Here is a 17,692-nt window from a genome sequence, read left to right as displayed (position 1 = left end):
GGTATGAAAATTGATCCGCAGAATATTACAAAGACAGAAAATTAATAAAAAGCAAGATGAAGAATGGTTCGTATATAATGACTCCATTAAAAAAAAAAAACACTACCTGAGCACATGGAATACATGTAACATGACAATAGCGGTGGGTCTGTGACTCCTGCTTACAGAAGTGTCACTGGGTGTTGGTCAAGGAGTTATTCTCGCCCAAGGTCCCCTTCCCTCCATTTAAAGGGTTTTGTGGTTTGACCCATAGGTGGGCTGAACCCAAGATGAGCTCAGTGGGGAGAAAGGATTCTGGCAGACTCATCCTGATTCCCTTCCTACTGAGCTGGGATCCTTGCTACTGGAAATCCCGACACACCTTTGTCCCTCATACCAACTTTCCTTCACTGGTTCATGTTTAGTGGCCGCTCTCCTTTCTCTCTCTCCCCACCCACTGGGTCAATCTAATCTACAACCTGAAGTTGAAAAACAAGACCTATGAGAATGCCTCAGCAGAGAGAAATTTTGGCTCTTAGTTGATCAAATTCTTTGGAACTGTTTCTGCTTCATTAATGGGACTGAACAACTCTGGGCAAGAGAAGGCAACACTTCCTCTTCTGCTCCTGTAGTGCCCTGCAAATACCATGATGACACTTTATGCCTTGGATTATTGATCCTTGTCTATAGTCCTCACCGAACTGACAGCTCCTTAGTGGAGAGGTGTCTTCCTCATCTTTGTGCTCCCTGTATCTAGGACAGTGAGTGACAGGCAGCATTCCCGGCAGTTTAAATACAAACCATCAGCACTAAAGGTTATTAAGTCAAACAACTGGTGTTGTATTTACCCCATGGGACAGGGGAACCCTGAGTCAGACAGTTTTTGGCCTTAAGATGCATCTATTCTAGAAAGGAGTCACACTTCATATAACAAAAATTCACCTGAGCACATAACTAACATCATTAGGTAAATTTCAGTAAAATTTAACATTGGGTAGATACTTATGGTGGTCAGGTATATCTGGTACTCCACATGCACTAACTCATTGAGTGCCCATAGCAAACCCATGATGGAGGCATTATATAAATAATTGCCATTTTCACAGTTAAGGTAATTGAGGCACACAGAGGTAAAACCTGTCCAAAGACATAGAGATAGTGACTGGCAGACCTGAGATTTGAATTTAGACACTCTGACTCCAGAGGAATGGTGCTAAACCATCACCTGTTCTTTCTCCTGATATAGATGACAGGAATCCAGATGGGTCTGGGGGGGAGGAGGGTGATCATGGAAGGAAAGGCTATACAAACTGAAGAAAAGAAGGAAGGGATTCTAGGTAGAAGAAACAAAGACATGGAGGTGGGGAAGTTAGCACCTCCAAGTATTTTACAGATCAGAGTTCTACTCAGTTCAAAGAAATGGTGGCCCCTTAAATCAAGGTCTCCCCAGAGAGCCTCCAAAATATTCTCCAAGTCAACAAGAACAGAAAATAAAATAACATAAAGCTAATTGTGTCATCATAACTGGAAACTGTTTAAATGACATTAAACAGAAAGTAATATTAAGTAGAAAAACAAATATCTAACTTCAGATCACTGTCTGTTGACCTCCCACAAATCTTTGTGGAGAGGGCACTAGAAGAGCTGTGAAAAAGGAGAAGGGAGCAAAGGGCCCAAGAGGAGCTAGAATCACCCCCAGAATGAGAAATCTCACCTTAAGTGGGAAAACACAGAAAAGGAGAGCGTGTATGTGGTCAGAGCCCTGACTGTGGAGAAAGGCTGTGGGGTCAGGTAGCAGTGAGGCAGGCATGGCTACTGGGAAGGAACAGGTGCCCTTGGAGATGAAGAGGTGATGGGCAAAAGCAGCAAAAGGTCATGCAAGATCCTCAAGGCAAAAGAGAACCCAAATGTAGAAGACACAGTCCATTCCCCACCTTACCAAAAAACAAACAAAACCAACAAAAATCCTCTAAAGAAACCACACTTCACTCAGTGACAGGAGAGGGCACTCTTAACCTGCAAATCTTATTAACCATGAATTCTTTTTTTTTTTTTTTTTAACCATGAATTCTACCTGTGAAATTAATAGACAAAAGCAGTCTTCATTTAAAAACCAAAGTATGGCCAACTTCTGAAAACCTACATTTATTTAAAACCCACAAACGAAGGAAAAAACCAACCCAGTATACGTAAGTATTTCCAAAAAACCATTTGAGGATATGAAGAAAACATCTTAAGTCAGAAAATTAAAAAAAAAAATAAAACAGAAATGGATATAAAGTAGTGATGAAATGAAACAGAACTGAGTTCACGAAATAAATGAAAGGAAAAGACAACACCATATCAGAAATGAAGTCTGAATTTCTTGCTGCCTAAAAAAGAATACATTAGGGTCAGGTGTGGAGGCTTGCGCCTATGATCATAGCCACTGAGAAGGCAGAGACTGGGAAGATCATGGTTTGAGGCCAGCCCAGGTAAAAAGTTAACAAGACCTTATCTCTAAGACCAAGTCAGATGTGGTGGTTCACACCTTTTATCCCAGCTTTGGTGAAAGGAATAGTTAGGAGGATTGAGGTCTAAGGCCAGCCCAGACAAATATTACAAGACCCTATCTTAAAAAATGACCTAAAGCAAAAAAGGTTTGGAGGAGTGGCTAGAGTGGTAGAGCACCTGCCTAATAAGCATAAAGCCTTGAGTTCAAGCCCCAGTCTGCCAAAAAAAAAAAAAAAGGCAGAGTAGAAGAAACATGAAGAAATACAGAAAAACACCCAAAAAATTAGATTTTTTAAAAATTTAAGAATAAAGTAGTTGAAATATAGGCAAAGATACAACATATGTATAACTAAAGATTCTGAAGAAGAAAAATGAAACACTGAAATACATTAATATATTTTAAACTGAAACCCAAGATACATTACAAAAATAAAAAGACTGAACCATAAATACTGAAAAGGCACACTGGATACCTAACTCCAAAACTTATCCAAGTAAACTATTAAACTTTAGAGATAAGGGGGAAAATCCTCAGCACCTCCATCCGAAAACATAAACAAACAAGATACAGTGGCAAGAAAACTTTTTTTTTAAAAGAAATTCAAATGGAGTGAGTGTGAGGTAAGATTTTTAGATCCAGCCAAGCTCTCTTTCGAGTGTCAAGGTGACAGAGAACAAATTCTAAGCATGAGGAACTCAGAGTACTGTTCTCCTGAGAAACCAACCAGACAATGCTCGCCCAAGATGTAAACAGGGGACCTTGGTGAAAGGATACACAAACTGCAGCTCTAAAACCCAAACAAAGATGGGAGGGGATGGCACAATCATACACAAATGGTATGGTTCAGAAAAGCCCAGATAATGCAGCTGAAAAAGTAGGAGAAAAGACAAAGGAAAACAGAAGAAATGAGCTGAATGTCACAAATGCAACAAATGAGAGTAAAGCATGCCACTCAAGACTGTGAAACCAGAGTGTGAAAAGCTTAAATGAGCACTTTTTCAAAAGTTGCAAAGACAAAAGTAAAACATCAAAGGAAATGCATCACGCAGAAGAAGAAATACTGTATGACACATACAGTAACAATAAATAAAATAACAGGATGGAATCAAGTCAGACACACCAGTCCTGTTAATGACTATAAATGGACTTAAGCTACCTACTAGAAGACTTTCAATACTTCTTCCAATGGCCATCCAATTATTGCTGTATACAACAGGGACATCTAAAAACAGAGATTCTGGGAAGATTCCAAGATGGCGGCTAGAGGGAGGAAGCAAAAAGCATGCTTCCTAAAGTAAAATCTTGGAGAGACGCTGGAGATACACATTACAGGAAAAACCACCAAGAAGAGGCAAAACTTTGACTCCTCCACACCTCCAGCCTGCATATAACATTCCCACTCCATGTTAAATGCAGAAACCAGGAGGGCTCCCACATCGCCGCCAGACGCCAGTGCCCAGACGGCTTGGGAAGACACGGACCACAAGGTGAGCTAAGTGGCATGCAGTACTCCCACAGTCAATCCTGGGCCAGATCAGCATGGCCCCCTGGGCAGACCGACCCCCACCCAGGGAAAAAAGAGAAACTGAATAATAAGCAATAACAACAATAAAGACATGTAGCAAAGAGGGTGGGGCACCCTGAGCGCTGAAGAGGGGGAGAGGGGCAATCCCTCATGGAACTGTAAATAAACAAGCTGGCCGGAGAAGGCAGGAGTGGTGGCACATGCCCAGTAATCAGGAACGGGAAAGCTTGTAAAAGTGGCGGTGGGAGGAAAACTCCACAGGAGAGGGGGGAAGGCCCACTTTCCACATGAACTGTAAATAAACACGCAGGCCTGAGAAAGCGGGTGCAGTGTCACCTCCCCCAGTGTGCTTGGAAAGGGGAAAGCTTGTAGCAGTGGCATGTGCCCAGAAGAACTCTAAGTAAACAAAGCCTGCGGGGCCAGGTGAGTGTTCAGCTCACTCCAGAGATCTGCATAAATAACGCCTCCAGCAACAGCAGGCTGATAGCAGTGGACAAGTGAGCCACAGCCTCAGATAGCCATTCACAGACCTGTCTCCAGACTTTTTTTTTTCTCCCTTCCTTTGATGAGACAACAACCAAACTACACCTGCATGCTGAAAAACTTACTGAAACTGTATTGCATTTGAACTTGGGACACTTTGTGGTATTTTGTTTTGTTTTGGTTTGGTTTGGGTTTTTCCCCTTTGATGAGACAACGACAGAACTACTTCCGAGACACCATATCCAGGATTGGAGGCTGAGGAACTAACACCAAAATTATTAAGACTGAAACTTTATTGCATTTGAACTTGGAGATTTTTAAATTTGTTTTTATTTTTATTTATTTTTATTTTTTATTTTATTTTTTTCTTTCTTAATCCTCTCTCTGTCTCTCTAATGCCTGTTCAGCTTACTGCTGATTAGTACACTATCTCTCCCTGTTTATATCTTTGAAACTTTGTTTATTTGTTTTGTTTTTTTACTTGTTTGTTTATATGTTTTCCCGCTTTCTTTAACTTCTTTGCTTTCCCTCTCCTCTCACCTTTCCATTCTAAATATCACCATTGTTATTATTACAAGCTAGAAAATACTTAACTGCACACAGTACAGCGACAATAACAACACCAAGGGCAATGACAGGAAGACGAAAAAACAGAGAAACCAGTTTCCCCACAGCAAAAAATTAGTACAGGAACCAGAGGGAAATGAAGAAAACAGATACTCAGATCCAGACTCCAACAAAATGAAGATAAACTATGCCAAAGAACCCAATGAAGCCCACAAGAATAATCTAAAAGAAGAAATACTACAGGTAATCAATGAGAATTTTTAGAGATGATACTGGATAGGGTCAACCAAAATGTACAGGAGACACTCAAGAAATTCCAAGACAACAAAAATAATTTCAAAAAGCACAAGAAGAAATAAAAGAAACCATAGAAGCACTGTATAAACACCAAAGTGAAACAAAGAACACGAATAATAAAGAGATAAATGAACTCAGGACAAAAATAGACAACATTAAAGAGGAAACAACTCAGGATATGGAAAACCTCAGAAAAAAGAACGAAACAGAATTGCAAAATAAAAACAGAGATTCAAAAGGCTATAAAGTGACAGGCAATGGCATAACAGATAAAAAGACACTGTGAGAAGGTAGGAGTTCCATGCCTGGTGCTGTTGGCTCAGGCCTGTAATGCTAGCTACTTGGGAGAATCTGATCAGGAGGATGGCAGTTCAAGGCCACCTGAATAGTTTCCAAGACCCCATCTCCAAAATAACCAGAGCAAAATGGACTGGAGGAGTGGCTCAAGTGGTAGAGTGTATGCTTTGCAAGCATGAAGCCCTGAGTTTAAACCCCAGGGGAGGGAGAGAGGGAGGGAAGGAGAGAGGGAAGGAGAAAGGAAGGAATGAAGAGGAAGGAAGGAAGGAAGGAAGGAGCCGCAATCCTGATATAAGATAAAGTAATGAAACCATTAAATATGACAAAGAATATTTGTAATGCTATGGGCCACAATCTATAATAAAGATAAAATACAACCAGCTTTGTAAAGTATGAGGAAGGATATAATACCTATGAAAGAAGAGATTAATTATATAAAACAAGAACCAGGAAACTTTCTAGGAAGGGCCAGATGACTAAATATCTTTGACTTTCTAGGCCAGACAGTTCTGTCACATTTCTTCAACTCACCTTTTGTCCAGTAAAACTGCATTTATGAAAACAGGCAGCAGGCCAGATTTGGCACACAGGCTATAGTTTGAAAATCTCTGATGTTGAGAGACAAAAATCTTAGAAATACAGTCAGCCCTTTGCATCCGTGGAGTCTGCATCTGAGTCAACCAATCTCAGATCAAAAGTATCTGGGGAAAAATTGGGTCTATACTAAACATGTACAGGCTTTTTCTTGTCACTCACTAAACTGTGTAGCACAGTAACTATTTGCACAGAATTTACACTGTGCAGGTATTGCTACAGTTTGAATAAGAAGTGTCCCCCCAGAGGTTCATGCATTGGGTTGCTAGCTGATGGGCTATGGGGAAGTGATTGGATCCTGAAGGCTCTGACCTAACCAATGAATTAATCCATTAAGGAGTCATAATCAAATGGCTTATTGGGAGGAGGTGAAAATTAGAAGGTGGGCCTGGTTGGCAGAAGCAGGCCACTAGTGGTACATCCTTGGGGATATATCTTGCCCTGGTTCCAGCCTGTGTTCCTTCTCCTGCTTCCTGTCTGCCATAAGGTGAGCAGCCCCCATGCTCCCACCTCCATGTTCTGCCTCACTGCAGAGTCAGCCATAATGGAACGAACCTCTGAAACCATGAGCTAAAGTAAATCTTTCCCTTTGTTTCCTTCCTTCCTTCCTTCCTTTCTCCCTCCCTCCCTCCCTCCCTCCCTTCTCCCTCCCTCCCTCCCTTCCTTTCTTTCTTTCTTTTTCTGCAGTACTCTAGTTTGAACTCAGGGTCTTGTGCTTGCTAGGCAGCTACTCCATCATTTGAACCACACTTCTAGCCCTTTTTGCTTTAGTTATTTTTTAGAGTCTTGCATTTTTTTAGTGGGGCTGGACTGGCCTGAATTATGTTCCTTCTACTTATGTCTCCCATGTAGCTGAGATTACAGATGTGTACCACCATTGCCCAGCTTTTTTGTTGTTGTTAAGATGAGGGTCTTGCTAACTTTTTGCCTGGGCTGACTTTGAACTGCAAACTTCTAAATCTCTACCACTCAAGTAGCTTGTGTTCCAGGGGTGAACCACTGCATCCAACCTCCCCCCTCCTTTTAAGTTGTTTATGTCAGGCATTCTGTCACAGCAGTGGAAAGCTAACTAACACAGAAAGGTGTTATAAGTAATCTAGAGATGTTTCAAGAATACAGTAGGATGTTTGTGGGTTGTATGCTAATATGCATTTTATACAAAGACTTGAGCAGCTTCAGACTTGGGTATCTGTAGGGATCCTGGAACCAATTCCCTGTGGATACTGAAATGACTACACTGATAAACTAAATCACCAGCTAACTTCATCTAGAAAAAAAGATAGAAAATGAAAACAAAGGAGAGGTAATCCTTGAAAAAGATGGAGGGAAATGTCAAACAGGGTGATGTTGCAGACTACTGCACAAAAAGTTTAAAAATTAGATGAAGTAGGTAGACTTAGGAAAATACAACTTACCAAAATTGACCCATTAAATATATAAAGCCTTTACACCAATTTCCATAGGAAAAAAATGGAAGAAGTTATCAAGGAACACCAAAGAGCCCCATACCAAGATTGTTTCTCAGAATTTTAGGAATTCTACCAAACTGTTCACTTATTTGGACAGTGTAAATGCTATATGAATTGTCCTGAAGCATAAATAATGAAGAAACACTTTTAAATTCCTTTTTGTAGTTGGTGATGGCACTGGGGTTTGAACTCGGGGCATCACACTTACTAGGCAGGTGCTCTACCACTGAGGCACTCCACTAGCCCTTTGTGTGATGTTTTTGTTTGTTTGTTTATTGGACAGTTTTTTCAGCCAGCAAATCCTTCAGCAAAGCCTCTTATTATCCCATGTAGCTTTCCAAACAGACCATTATAATTAATTTTGCTTTTGGTAACTTTTTATATTTCTTTCTCTCTTTTTTGTTTTTTTCTTTTTTTATTATAAAATTTTTATTAGGATATATTTGTTATACAGGGGGGATGCATATTGACAATTCCAAATAGGCTTACATTGTACATTGGTTACATTGCCCCCATCCTCTCTCCCCCTCAAGCCCTCCCTGCCCCACTTAAAAATTGCAAGAGGTTTCTTTGTTCTCTTTCATAAGGTATATGAGGTCCATCTTGTGTTGGGTTTTTTCTAAGTTAGAGTTTTGAGAACTATTTGCCCGGGCTGGCCTCAAACCATGATCCTCCTGATCTCTGCCTCTTAAGAAACTCGGATTACAGGAACAAGCCATCAGCGCCCAGCTCAAATTCAATTTTTGAAGCAAGGAAAATACTGATAGCTAAATGTGATAAAGATGATACAAAAAGGAGAAAATTATCGACCAACATCAAAAATACTAAAGAAAACATTACCAAACAGAATCCAGCACCACATAAGAAAATAATACGCCATGACCAGATGGGATATATTTCAGGGAAAGAGTGAGAACAAGACTTCAGAGAGAGAGAGAGAAACAGACAGGGACAGACTTTAAATTTTATCAAGTTGAAAGGTTACAAGTAAATTACACTTTAAAATAATAACTTAGAGTTAGCTTTCCTTTGCCATGTTTTAGTGGATATTGTATTAGTCCACTTCCTGTTGCTCTAACTGCCTACCACACACTGGGTAAATCATAAGGAAAAGGCTCATTGAGCCATGATTCTGAAGCCTGACACTGGCCTGCACTCAGGATCTGGAGAGGCTCACAGCAGGGCAGAAGGCCCCCATCACGTGTTGAGACAGAACAAGCTTGCTAACTTGGCTCTCTCTTCCTTCTCTTACAGTCACTAGTGCAAACATGGCATCCTACCCCACGACCTCATCTAATACTAATTACTTCCCAAAGGCCCGACCTCCAAATACCATTAACCTGTGATTTGGGGAAGTTTCAACATGAGTTTTTGAGGAGACAAACGCTCAGGCCAAAGCAGGTATTTTAGACTAACAAGTGTTGTAATCTTTCCTCTGTTTTGAGCATAGGAGGGAACCTTCATCGGTACACAAGTCTTGAGAAGACTGAGACTAATCTACTGCCTTCAGAGTGATTTAGGACCATTAGTAGAGGCACCAGGTCTAAATAACTTATTCATCTGTCTGAATAAAGAAAATGGTATGGTCCTACCCAGCTGGATTGACAGTGTCATTATTTTTTGTTCTGTGTGTGTGAGCGTGTGTGTGTGCATGTTACTGGGGCTTGAACTCAGGTCTTTACATTTGCTAGGCAGGCACTGTACCACCTGAGCCACTCTGCCAGCCCAACAATGTCATTATCTTAATTTTTTTTTTTTTTTTTTTTTGCGGTACTGGGGCTTGAACTCAGGGCCTACACCTTGAACCACTCCACCAGCCCTTTTTTTTGTGATGGGCGTTTTCGAGAATAGGGTCTTGCAAACTATTTTCCAGGGGCTGGTTTTGAACCACAATCCTCCTGAACTCTGCCTCCTGAGTTGCTAGGATTACAGGCGTGAGCCACCAGTGCCCAACCTAAAAGAAATTTTTTTACCCTCCCCATATGTGGCATTAGAGATGACTGGATATTCCATGTAAAATATATGCCAATTTCTGGCCCCACCAACTACAACTAAGATCTCCGCAAGCTAATGATGCATAAGAGAAACAGATAAAGTGCAGATATAACTCTACAACCACAGAATCCTATTAAATATTTATCATTCTATGGAAAAATAGCAACACAATGTTAAATTATTGATAGTCTTTATTATCTTTTATCTGGGCTTAGATAATGTGTATAGATATCAGTTATGGGGAAATATTTTTAAGGTCAACATGGACCATAAATTGTACATGCAGTTAGAAAACCTGCCTCATAAAGCCACTATAAGAATGACAGGTGTGCTCCAAACTGAAATGATACGGAGACTATTGAACATGGGTGACATGCAGGATCAAAAAACATTCCATACAGTCAGATGAGAAGAATAAGTTTTGATGTTTTATAGCACAGTAGGGTAAATAATTAACAATAATGCATATGTATCTCAAAATAGCTCGAAAAGAAGATTTTGGATGGACTCACCATTAAAAAAATAAAAGTTGGCCAGGCTCAGTGGCTTGTGCCTATAATCCTAACCGGAGTTCAGGAGGACTTCAGTTCAAGGCTAGTGGGGGATGTTATTGAGACCCACCCCCCATCTCAACCAACAAACACTGGACTTGGTGATGCATGCCTGTCATTCCAACTACTATTATAAATAGGAAAATCATGGTCCAGGGAGGTCCAGACATAAATGTGAGACCCTATCTGAAAAATAACTAAAGCAAAAGAAGTTGGGGGGGAAAGGGGGACAAGGGAGAGGGGAGAAAGAGGTAGGTTCTGTAGAGTTAACACAACTGGCCTCTACATGGCTCCCACAAAAGGTCACAAAGAAGAGTTTCCAAGGAGCTTGACCATCATCAGACTGCTGCTCTCTACATCAGGTTAATGTGCTCACTCATGGCCCAAACATGAGGCCCCTTGGTTCTGCGAGTGCCCAACACAGTAGGGAATCACACTGCAGTCTTTTGGAAGTTGGTTTCAGTTGTCCATATAATACCCTTAGGGCTAGCATCGTATCAAATTTGGAGCATGAGATAAAAGGCCTTACAGAATTCTCAATCTAGGATTACCAAGGATCCCCCGAAAAGTAGCCTGTTCTCTATCTGTAGCCTCTATGAGCCAGAACCCTGTCGAGAAGTGACTAACTGCTAAGATTTGCGCATCTGAACCCCAGATGAAGCTGGTTTCTTGTTAGAGCTAGAACCCAATGCTCTTAATTCCATCCTTTGTGCTCTCCCACACTGTACTGTTCCATTCACATATTTAATTTGTTGTCTTGAGATACAAGACAGAAATGCATGTACCCCTACCTGTTGGCGCAGTTGTCATGGTTATTTGCACTGAGTGCTGCTCAGGAGGTCCCCGTAGGGTGACATTCACTGAATAATGGGTGGCTGGGTACAGATCCAAACACACTTCCACAGCTCGTTCTGTCGTTGTCAAGTTAAATGCAATTGCATGATGAAAGTTATCGAGATACCATCTTTGACCCAGAACTTGAAACTGTCATGAGATTAAAAGAGAATGTTGCATTAGATTTCCTGCTGTCTTATAGATGCCCAGACTATAAGGAAAACGGAGATAGAGCAGGAAAGTTCCTTCCATTTATCTTAGAGTCGTTTTTAATACAAGAGCAAGCTATGTATTTGGTTATGTATTTAAAGCAATAGTGCAAGGGTACTTCACTTGATCTTTCCCCTGAAAGCTCAGATAAGCAAGCTGTGGGGGCCACAGATACACACTGCTTACCCAATCATACTCAACCCACAGCCACTCAAGCAGCAGAAAAAGGGAGTTCTAGTGGAAACACTAGTGAAGATTCCTAGAAGTCATGTATGACCAGCTCTCGATCAATCTGCAAATTCTCTGTAAAGACCATGTTTTTAGTCCATTGATGCTTGTGTTATTGGCCAGACCACCCTCCACCCACCCTTCCTCATCGCTGTCAATCACTGAGTCCTCCCCATCAATCTTCCAGGTCATCCATGACAACTGGCTCAAAAGATTCCTCTCTCTAACTCCTTGAATTCTCTTGAATAAATTGTGCCCTTATACATAAGCCATCAAAACTGGCCACTTAGAGCTCACTGCTGGGAACTTCCTCCACTTCACGTCATCAGAGCAGTTCTCCCCGAGATCCTATTCTTGGGATCACTTACAAGTAAGCTATAACATGTATTCATGTGTACCTGGGCAATATGCATATTCTCTTATGCAAACAGCTTTTCTTTGTCTGTTTTTGGTGATACGAGGGATTGAACCAGGGCCTTATGCATGCTAGGTAAGCATTCTACCACCTGAGCCAAGCTCCCAGCCCTATAAACTGCTTTTGAATGTCCACTTTTTTCCCAGTGGATTTAAGAGTATTCCATGTTATATATTTATCTTTGTCTAACATATAAAAATAGCAGTTTTCTCAATCTCACTTTTTAATCATTTTAGTGTCAGGTATGAAGTAAGAATCATTTATTTTCTTAACTGAGTAGTTAACTAGTTTTCCCAGAGTCATTTATTGAATAAACCTTCCTTTGTCTACTGATTTGAAAAATCATCTTTATCACAAATTAAATTATTTGGATCCTCGAATGTATTTATAGCCCCACGGTTCTTTCTAATATGGAAATTTGAATGTTTCACTTGCCTGCTGAAAATGGCTCATGGAAGGGCTGAGGATGAAGCTCCTTGGTAGAGCTCCTGCCTAGCATGTGCAAGGCAAATCCATCCCCAACCCCACTAAAAACAAACCAAAACAGAACCTCGGTGGCTCCACGTAGACATCAAAATAAAATCCAAGCACACAGGGCTTCTCATGACATGGTCACTGATTAGGTTTTGCCTCATCTTTTTCCCACTTGCCTTCGCTTCCTCAGACAATATGCTACTCTACTGGCCCACGATGCCCTTCCCGTCGTCATCCCAGCTCCTGTGACTGGCTAATTCCAATTCATTTTCTAGACTCAGCATGGTCTTTGCTTCTTATTTAAAAAAATTGTACCTGGACACACACTCACACACACACACACACACACACATACACACACATGCCTTTCCATTCCATTATTTATTTTTTATCAAAGCATTCACTATACCATATTGAAGTTACCTCTCTATTTGTAGATTTCTATTCATTTGAATTACTTCTGGGTCCCTCTAGGTGATTTATTTTGTAAATGGTTATGGAATACATAATTAATTTTAATTTACTACTTACTGCTCTCTGCCAGATGATTTGGTTGGCACTGCAAAATGACACAAAAGGACACAATTTCTGCCTGAATTTACTTCAGGAGTTGACTTGTGGTGTTCAAAAGAAACATCAAGTTAAATCAGAGCTGATAGCCATGCAATGAGTTCCTTAAAAACCATGCCAAAAATATGGATTTGATGGTGAAATAAGCTATGATTATTAAATGCGCTAGAATATAATAGAAGTGTGAAATACCAGGCAGCGAAAATGAGAGAAAGTCACCAAATACGGTGTCTTTCATTTAGATCCTCATATCCATCTCATGTCTAACATCCATCTCTGGAAACAAAACCATAAAACGTCTAGAAGTTCATTCCATTAGTAGTTTTTAAACACTCTGGATACCCACTTGGAGATCATGCAAAGTTTAAACTGACCAATTCTACGACAGAGAGCACAGATCTTCTTACTTGGTACGTTTGTTCTGATCCAGCCTTCCTAGAATGACTTTCCAATTTCAAACAAGTTTCATTCAATATTGAAACATTGAAAATTCCATCATCTTCTAAGAGCTCATCTTCTAAAAGACAAGAGAGAACACACAGAAAGGCCATATCATCTTAGCAAAACACCAGGACTAAGAACAAGTGAACTCTAACACCTTGACAGAGCTGCTAGGATGTTTAACAGGAACAGCATTAAATTCGGCATCAGCAAACTTAGCTTCAAGCCTTGGCTCTAAAACTTTTTTTGGCTTGGAACTCACTATGTAGCCCAGGCTGACCTTGAACCCATGAACCTCCAGCCTCAGCCTCCTGAGTGCTGGGATAACAAATGTCCGCCATGATGTATGGCAATAAATCCACAACTTCTTACACCACAGGCTACTGGGAGAGCCAAATGCAGTATTTAAGTCTTGCTGTAACCAAATAAGCTGGGATCCAGGTAGAAAGTCAACTCTATCACTTGGATAGTCCATAGTAAAATGTCATGAGTACCCATACCAGTAAGCAGGAATTCTGGGAACAAGGAAAAGGATGAATAACAATCAAGGCCATGGGTGAAGTCTCAGAGCTGGCACTTTCCATCCTGACAAATGACCAGCAAAGAGATAAACAGGTGAGAAGAAATTCACTCTCACAGAACACAGTACTTGCAAAGGCACTTGCAGTGCTCAGCTAAGGTAATAAAAACATCAGAATGCAGACTGTTTCAACCATCAGATAGACTCACCTCAAATCTCCTGCCATCAAAACCGTCACTGCAATGTTTTATTGTTTTAATGTAGTCAAAAAGAAGAGGTTTCTTACAATGAATTAAGGAACTCAACAGAGAGCCCAGGAGTAACATGATAATTTTTAAAGAAGAAAAGCAAACTTCCTAATAAACAAGGCTCTACATTTTCTACCAATAGAAAAAAATAGGGTGGGGGTTCTTGCTTTTTGTGATGCTGGGGAATCAAACCCACGGTCTTGCAGATGCAAAGCACGCCCTCTATCACTGAGCTGCATGCACCTCCAGTCCCCCAAAAAAAGTTTAAATGTCTACTTTAAAACTTTTTAAGAAAGAAGCTATTTTACAACTACCTTTAAGTGGGCATTTCTCACACGGGAGTCTCTGCCATCCAAGATGTATTAATGATAGCAACAAATTCTTCTGTCAAAATCAGAATTTTCACAGCATCTTCAATATCACTAGCATATGTAGCACAGGGCAATTAACTGAGAGAAAACATTCCTGACTGTAAATGGGAAAGGTAAAACTGTGGCTATGAGAGAGTTAGAAAACCTGTCATATGTGTTCTCCTCTATCTTCACAACTTTTATTTCTTTTCATTTTTTTGGTGGGATTGGGGTTTTGAACTCAGGCTTTACACCTACAAAGCAGGCGCACTACTGCTTGAGCCACACCTGCAGTGTGGCTCTGGTACTTTGAAGATGGTTATTTTACAGATAGGGTCTCTCGAATTATTTGCTTGGGCTGACCATGAACCACAATCCTCTGGATCTCAATCTCCCATGTAGCTAGGATTACAGATGTGAGTCACGGGTGCCCGAATTTCACACTTTTTAAGACATCGGAGAAAAAAAAATAGACACGTGTATGCATTTAATATGAGAACACCAAATGTATACATAAGAAATGTATGTAAGCATGTACATAGGAAACAGTACATAAAGTCTATGTCTGTACACATGAGCAGAAGTACCGTTTGCACAGTTCCCACTCGAGATACATAATATAGCCATTACAGTCTGAGTTCAGGGGAAGATGGTAATGTGAACACAGGCATCTGGCTTCCACTTTCTACACCCACTGCTGACATAAGTGACTGAGAATAAGTAAAAATGGGTCAAAATTTGCATCTGTGTTGGAAAGAAAGGTGGTTGCCATATACAAGACACATGACGGCATTTCTGCTTAGCATAGTGTAGAAAAGACCAGGCTGAAGGGAGACAGAGAGCTTCCATGCAACCTGCCTCTTACCCAAAGGATCATGGTCTCCAAATTTCAAAGGAAGGAACTGGGGAGAACTGGAGCCCAAGGAGGAAGCCAGACAGGCCACAGGACGGATCAGCGATGAGTTTTCTTATGGAGCCATTCAGCCCAGTGACTCCTAAACCAGACTGAACCATCAGAGTTACCCAGATGCAGCAGATCTGAAGGAATGCTTGGACGTGTGTGTGTGTGTGTGTGTGTGTGTGTGTGTGTGTGTGTGTGTTAAAATGACCAGGAAATTCTGATAGGCAGCCAGGGAAAAATGCATATCCATTCCTATTGTTGTTAATAATAATATTAATAGTCATTCCTTAGCACACTGGAGATCAGCAGTAAGAAGGACTTCAAAGCAGAGATCTTGGGATCCAGAGGACTCTCTTGACAGGAAGCCTGGGTTGATGGAAGGAGAGACTCACTGCTTTGCTACCTCAGTGCTACAGCACCATAATGAAGCCAGGCAGTGCCAAGATAGCAAGGTGCTCAGAAACAAAGCGCAGGGCAGTAGCCTCCCCACAGCTGCTCCCCAAAGGAGGTCGGCTTACCCAACCAGCAGTAGATCCTTCACAAGGAGATCTGAGAAAAGCATACTAACATTAGCCAGTAAAACATGAGATCAAAGGGAATGCCATCCGTTTTATTATGAGGAAATATCAGTCCTAGACAGAACTTTCATCTTCCCAAGATAAGTAAATGAGATTCTTTCCCCACGGCAAAAAAAAAAAAAAAAAAGAGGAGAAGGAAGAAGGGGGAGACTGGGCTTAGGAAGCACCTGGTTTGATAAAAAGAATTGAGCAAAATGATGGTAAAACTAGGCAGCACCTATTTTTGTACTTTTAACAAAAACATTTAACAATGGATGCTGGATTGAAGGTGTGGCTCAAGTGGTAGCCCTGAGTTCAGTCTCCAGTGCTACCAAACAAACGAACAAACTAGTGAGGACAGATTCTAACAACACATGAAGGACGAGATACTAAAAAAATGTGGTAGTAGAAAGGAAACTGGTAGAGAGAGGCAGAAATGAAAAGGGAAGTAGATGAGAGGGTGGGGGACGAAAGGAAAGTACACAACAGAAAGTGGGTTGGAAAAGCTAAAGCTCTCAGGACTGGAAATGTCGATGCATAGGAGCACATAGAAATGCAGTGGAAAACAAACTTGATACATCCTCCCAGAAGGCAAAGGGAAAAGACACGGACATTAATCAGAGTATTGGAAGAGTCAAAACAAACCTTAAGACAAAAAGCACAGATCACAGACAATAAAAGAAAACGTTCCTAGTGTGTATTTAGACCAAAATCTAAAGATAAAAAAATCACTAATTAGGAAAATTCAGGAAGCTACATCAACACTTAAATCCCCACAAACTGACATTTCATGAGGAAAAGAGATCTCTCTCTCATTCACTTTTGAACTCCCACTATCTACAATGCCAGACACATAATAAGTAATCAGTAGACATTTATAAGGTACATAAATAAATTATTAATTAATGTCCTGAATTGATTGCTAAAGGAAGCCTTTATGATATCCAAGCTGAAAATCAGATTACCTACATAAGATTTAAAAAAAAAAAAAAAACAGGCTGAGAATGTGGCTCTGTGGTGGAGCACCTGTTAGCATGCACAAACCCCTGGGTTCAATCTTTAACACGGGCCCACCCCCCAAAATAAGGAAGGAAGAAAGAAAGTCAAAAGCTTTAAATTGCCAAAGTCAATGTGAATTGCTTATAGAATTCTGAGAACAAAAGTTTATGACTCAAGAATTTTATCTTCACTCAAGCTCTCATCCACCTGTGAAGACAAAAAAGAGATTTTCTGAAAATCATGGGTTCAGAAAGTAACACATCCCCAAGGTGAGGAAAAGGCAGATTGTCAGACAGAGAAGTGAAAACAGAGAAAGTGGCATAAAAACAGTGGCAGAAAGCACTGGAACTTAAAACATATACTTTGGGTTAAATAACTGCTGTAAACATTGCTATAAATCAATAAAATAAAATGAAAATGAAAATAAAATGCCACATTAAACTGACAACATATAGAAAGGGAGAGGAAAAGAAATAAAAGCAAGAATTCTAGCAACTTCCTCATCTATTCAGGGAGAAGTTAACATTATTCCAGTTTTAACACAGGAATCAGAGACGTATAAACCCAAATAGTTTCTTTTTAATGTGATCAAATGTAGAATAAAAACAAAATCTGTACTGTCTGACTCACTGAAGAAGAAACTATGCAGCAAAAGAGATAAAACAAAAGACATAGGAAAATAGTATAAAAATTA

The 17,692-nt window shown here is 40.4% G+C and overlaps 1 protein-coding gene across 3 annotated transcripts in view; it reads right to left on the bottom strand.

The window, feature by feature from the left end:
* Window positions 1-17,692, bottom strand: part of Susd1 (sushi domain containing 1) — a 131,324-nt gene that overhangs the window by 45,072 nt on the left and 68,560 nt on the right. For all 3 annotated transcript variants that reach the window (XM_074051256.1, XM_074051257.1, XM_074051258.1), the window contains exons 9-10: window positions 13,390-13,499; window positions 11,043-11,235 (exon numbers count right to left, since the gene is read on the bottom strand). In XM_074051256.1, coding sequence (XP_073907357.1) covers window positions 11,043-11,235; window positions 13,390-13,499 — 303 coding nt within the window. The remainder of the gene's footprint in view (window positions 1-11,042; window positions 11,236-13,389; window positions 13,500-17,692) is intronic.

Source organism: Castor canadensis, chromosome 13, assembly GCF_047511655.1.
Source record: "Castor canadensis chromosome 13, mCasCan1.hap1v2, whole genome shotgun sequence".
NCBI classification, from domain to species: Eukaryota; Metazoa; Chordata; class Mammalia; order Rodentia; family Castoridae; genus Castor; species Castor canadensis.
This window is presented reverse-complemented; position numbering and strand designations above follow the sequence as displayed.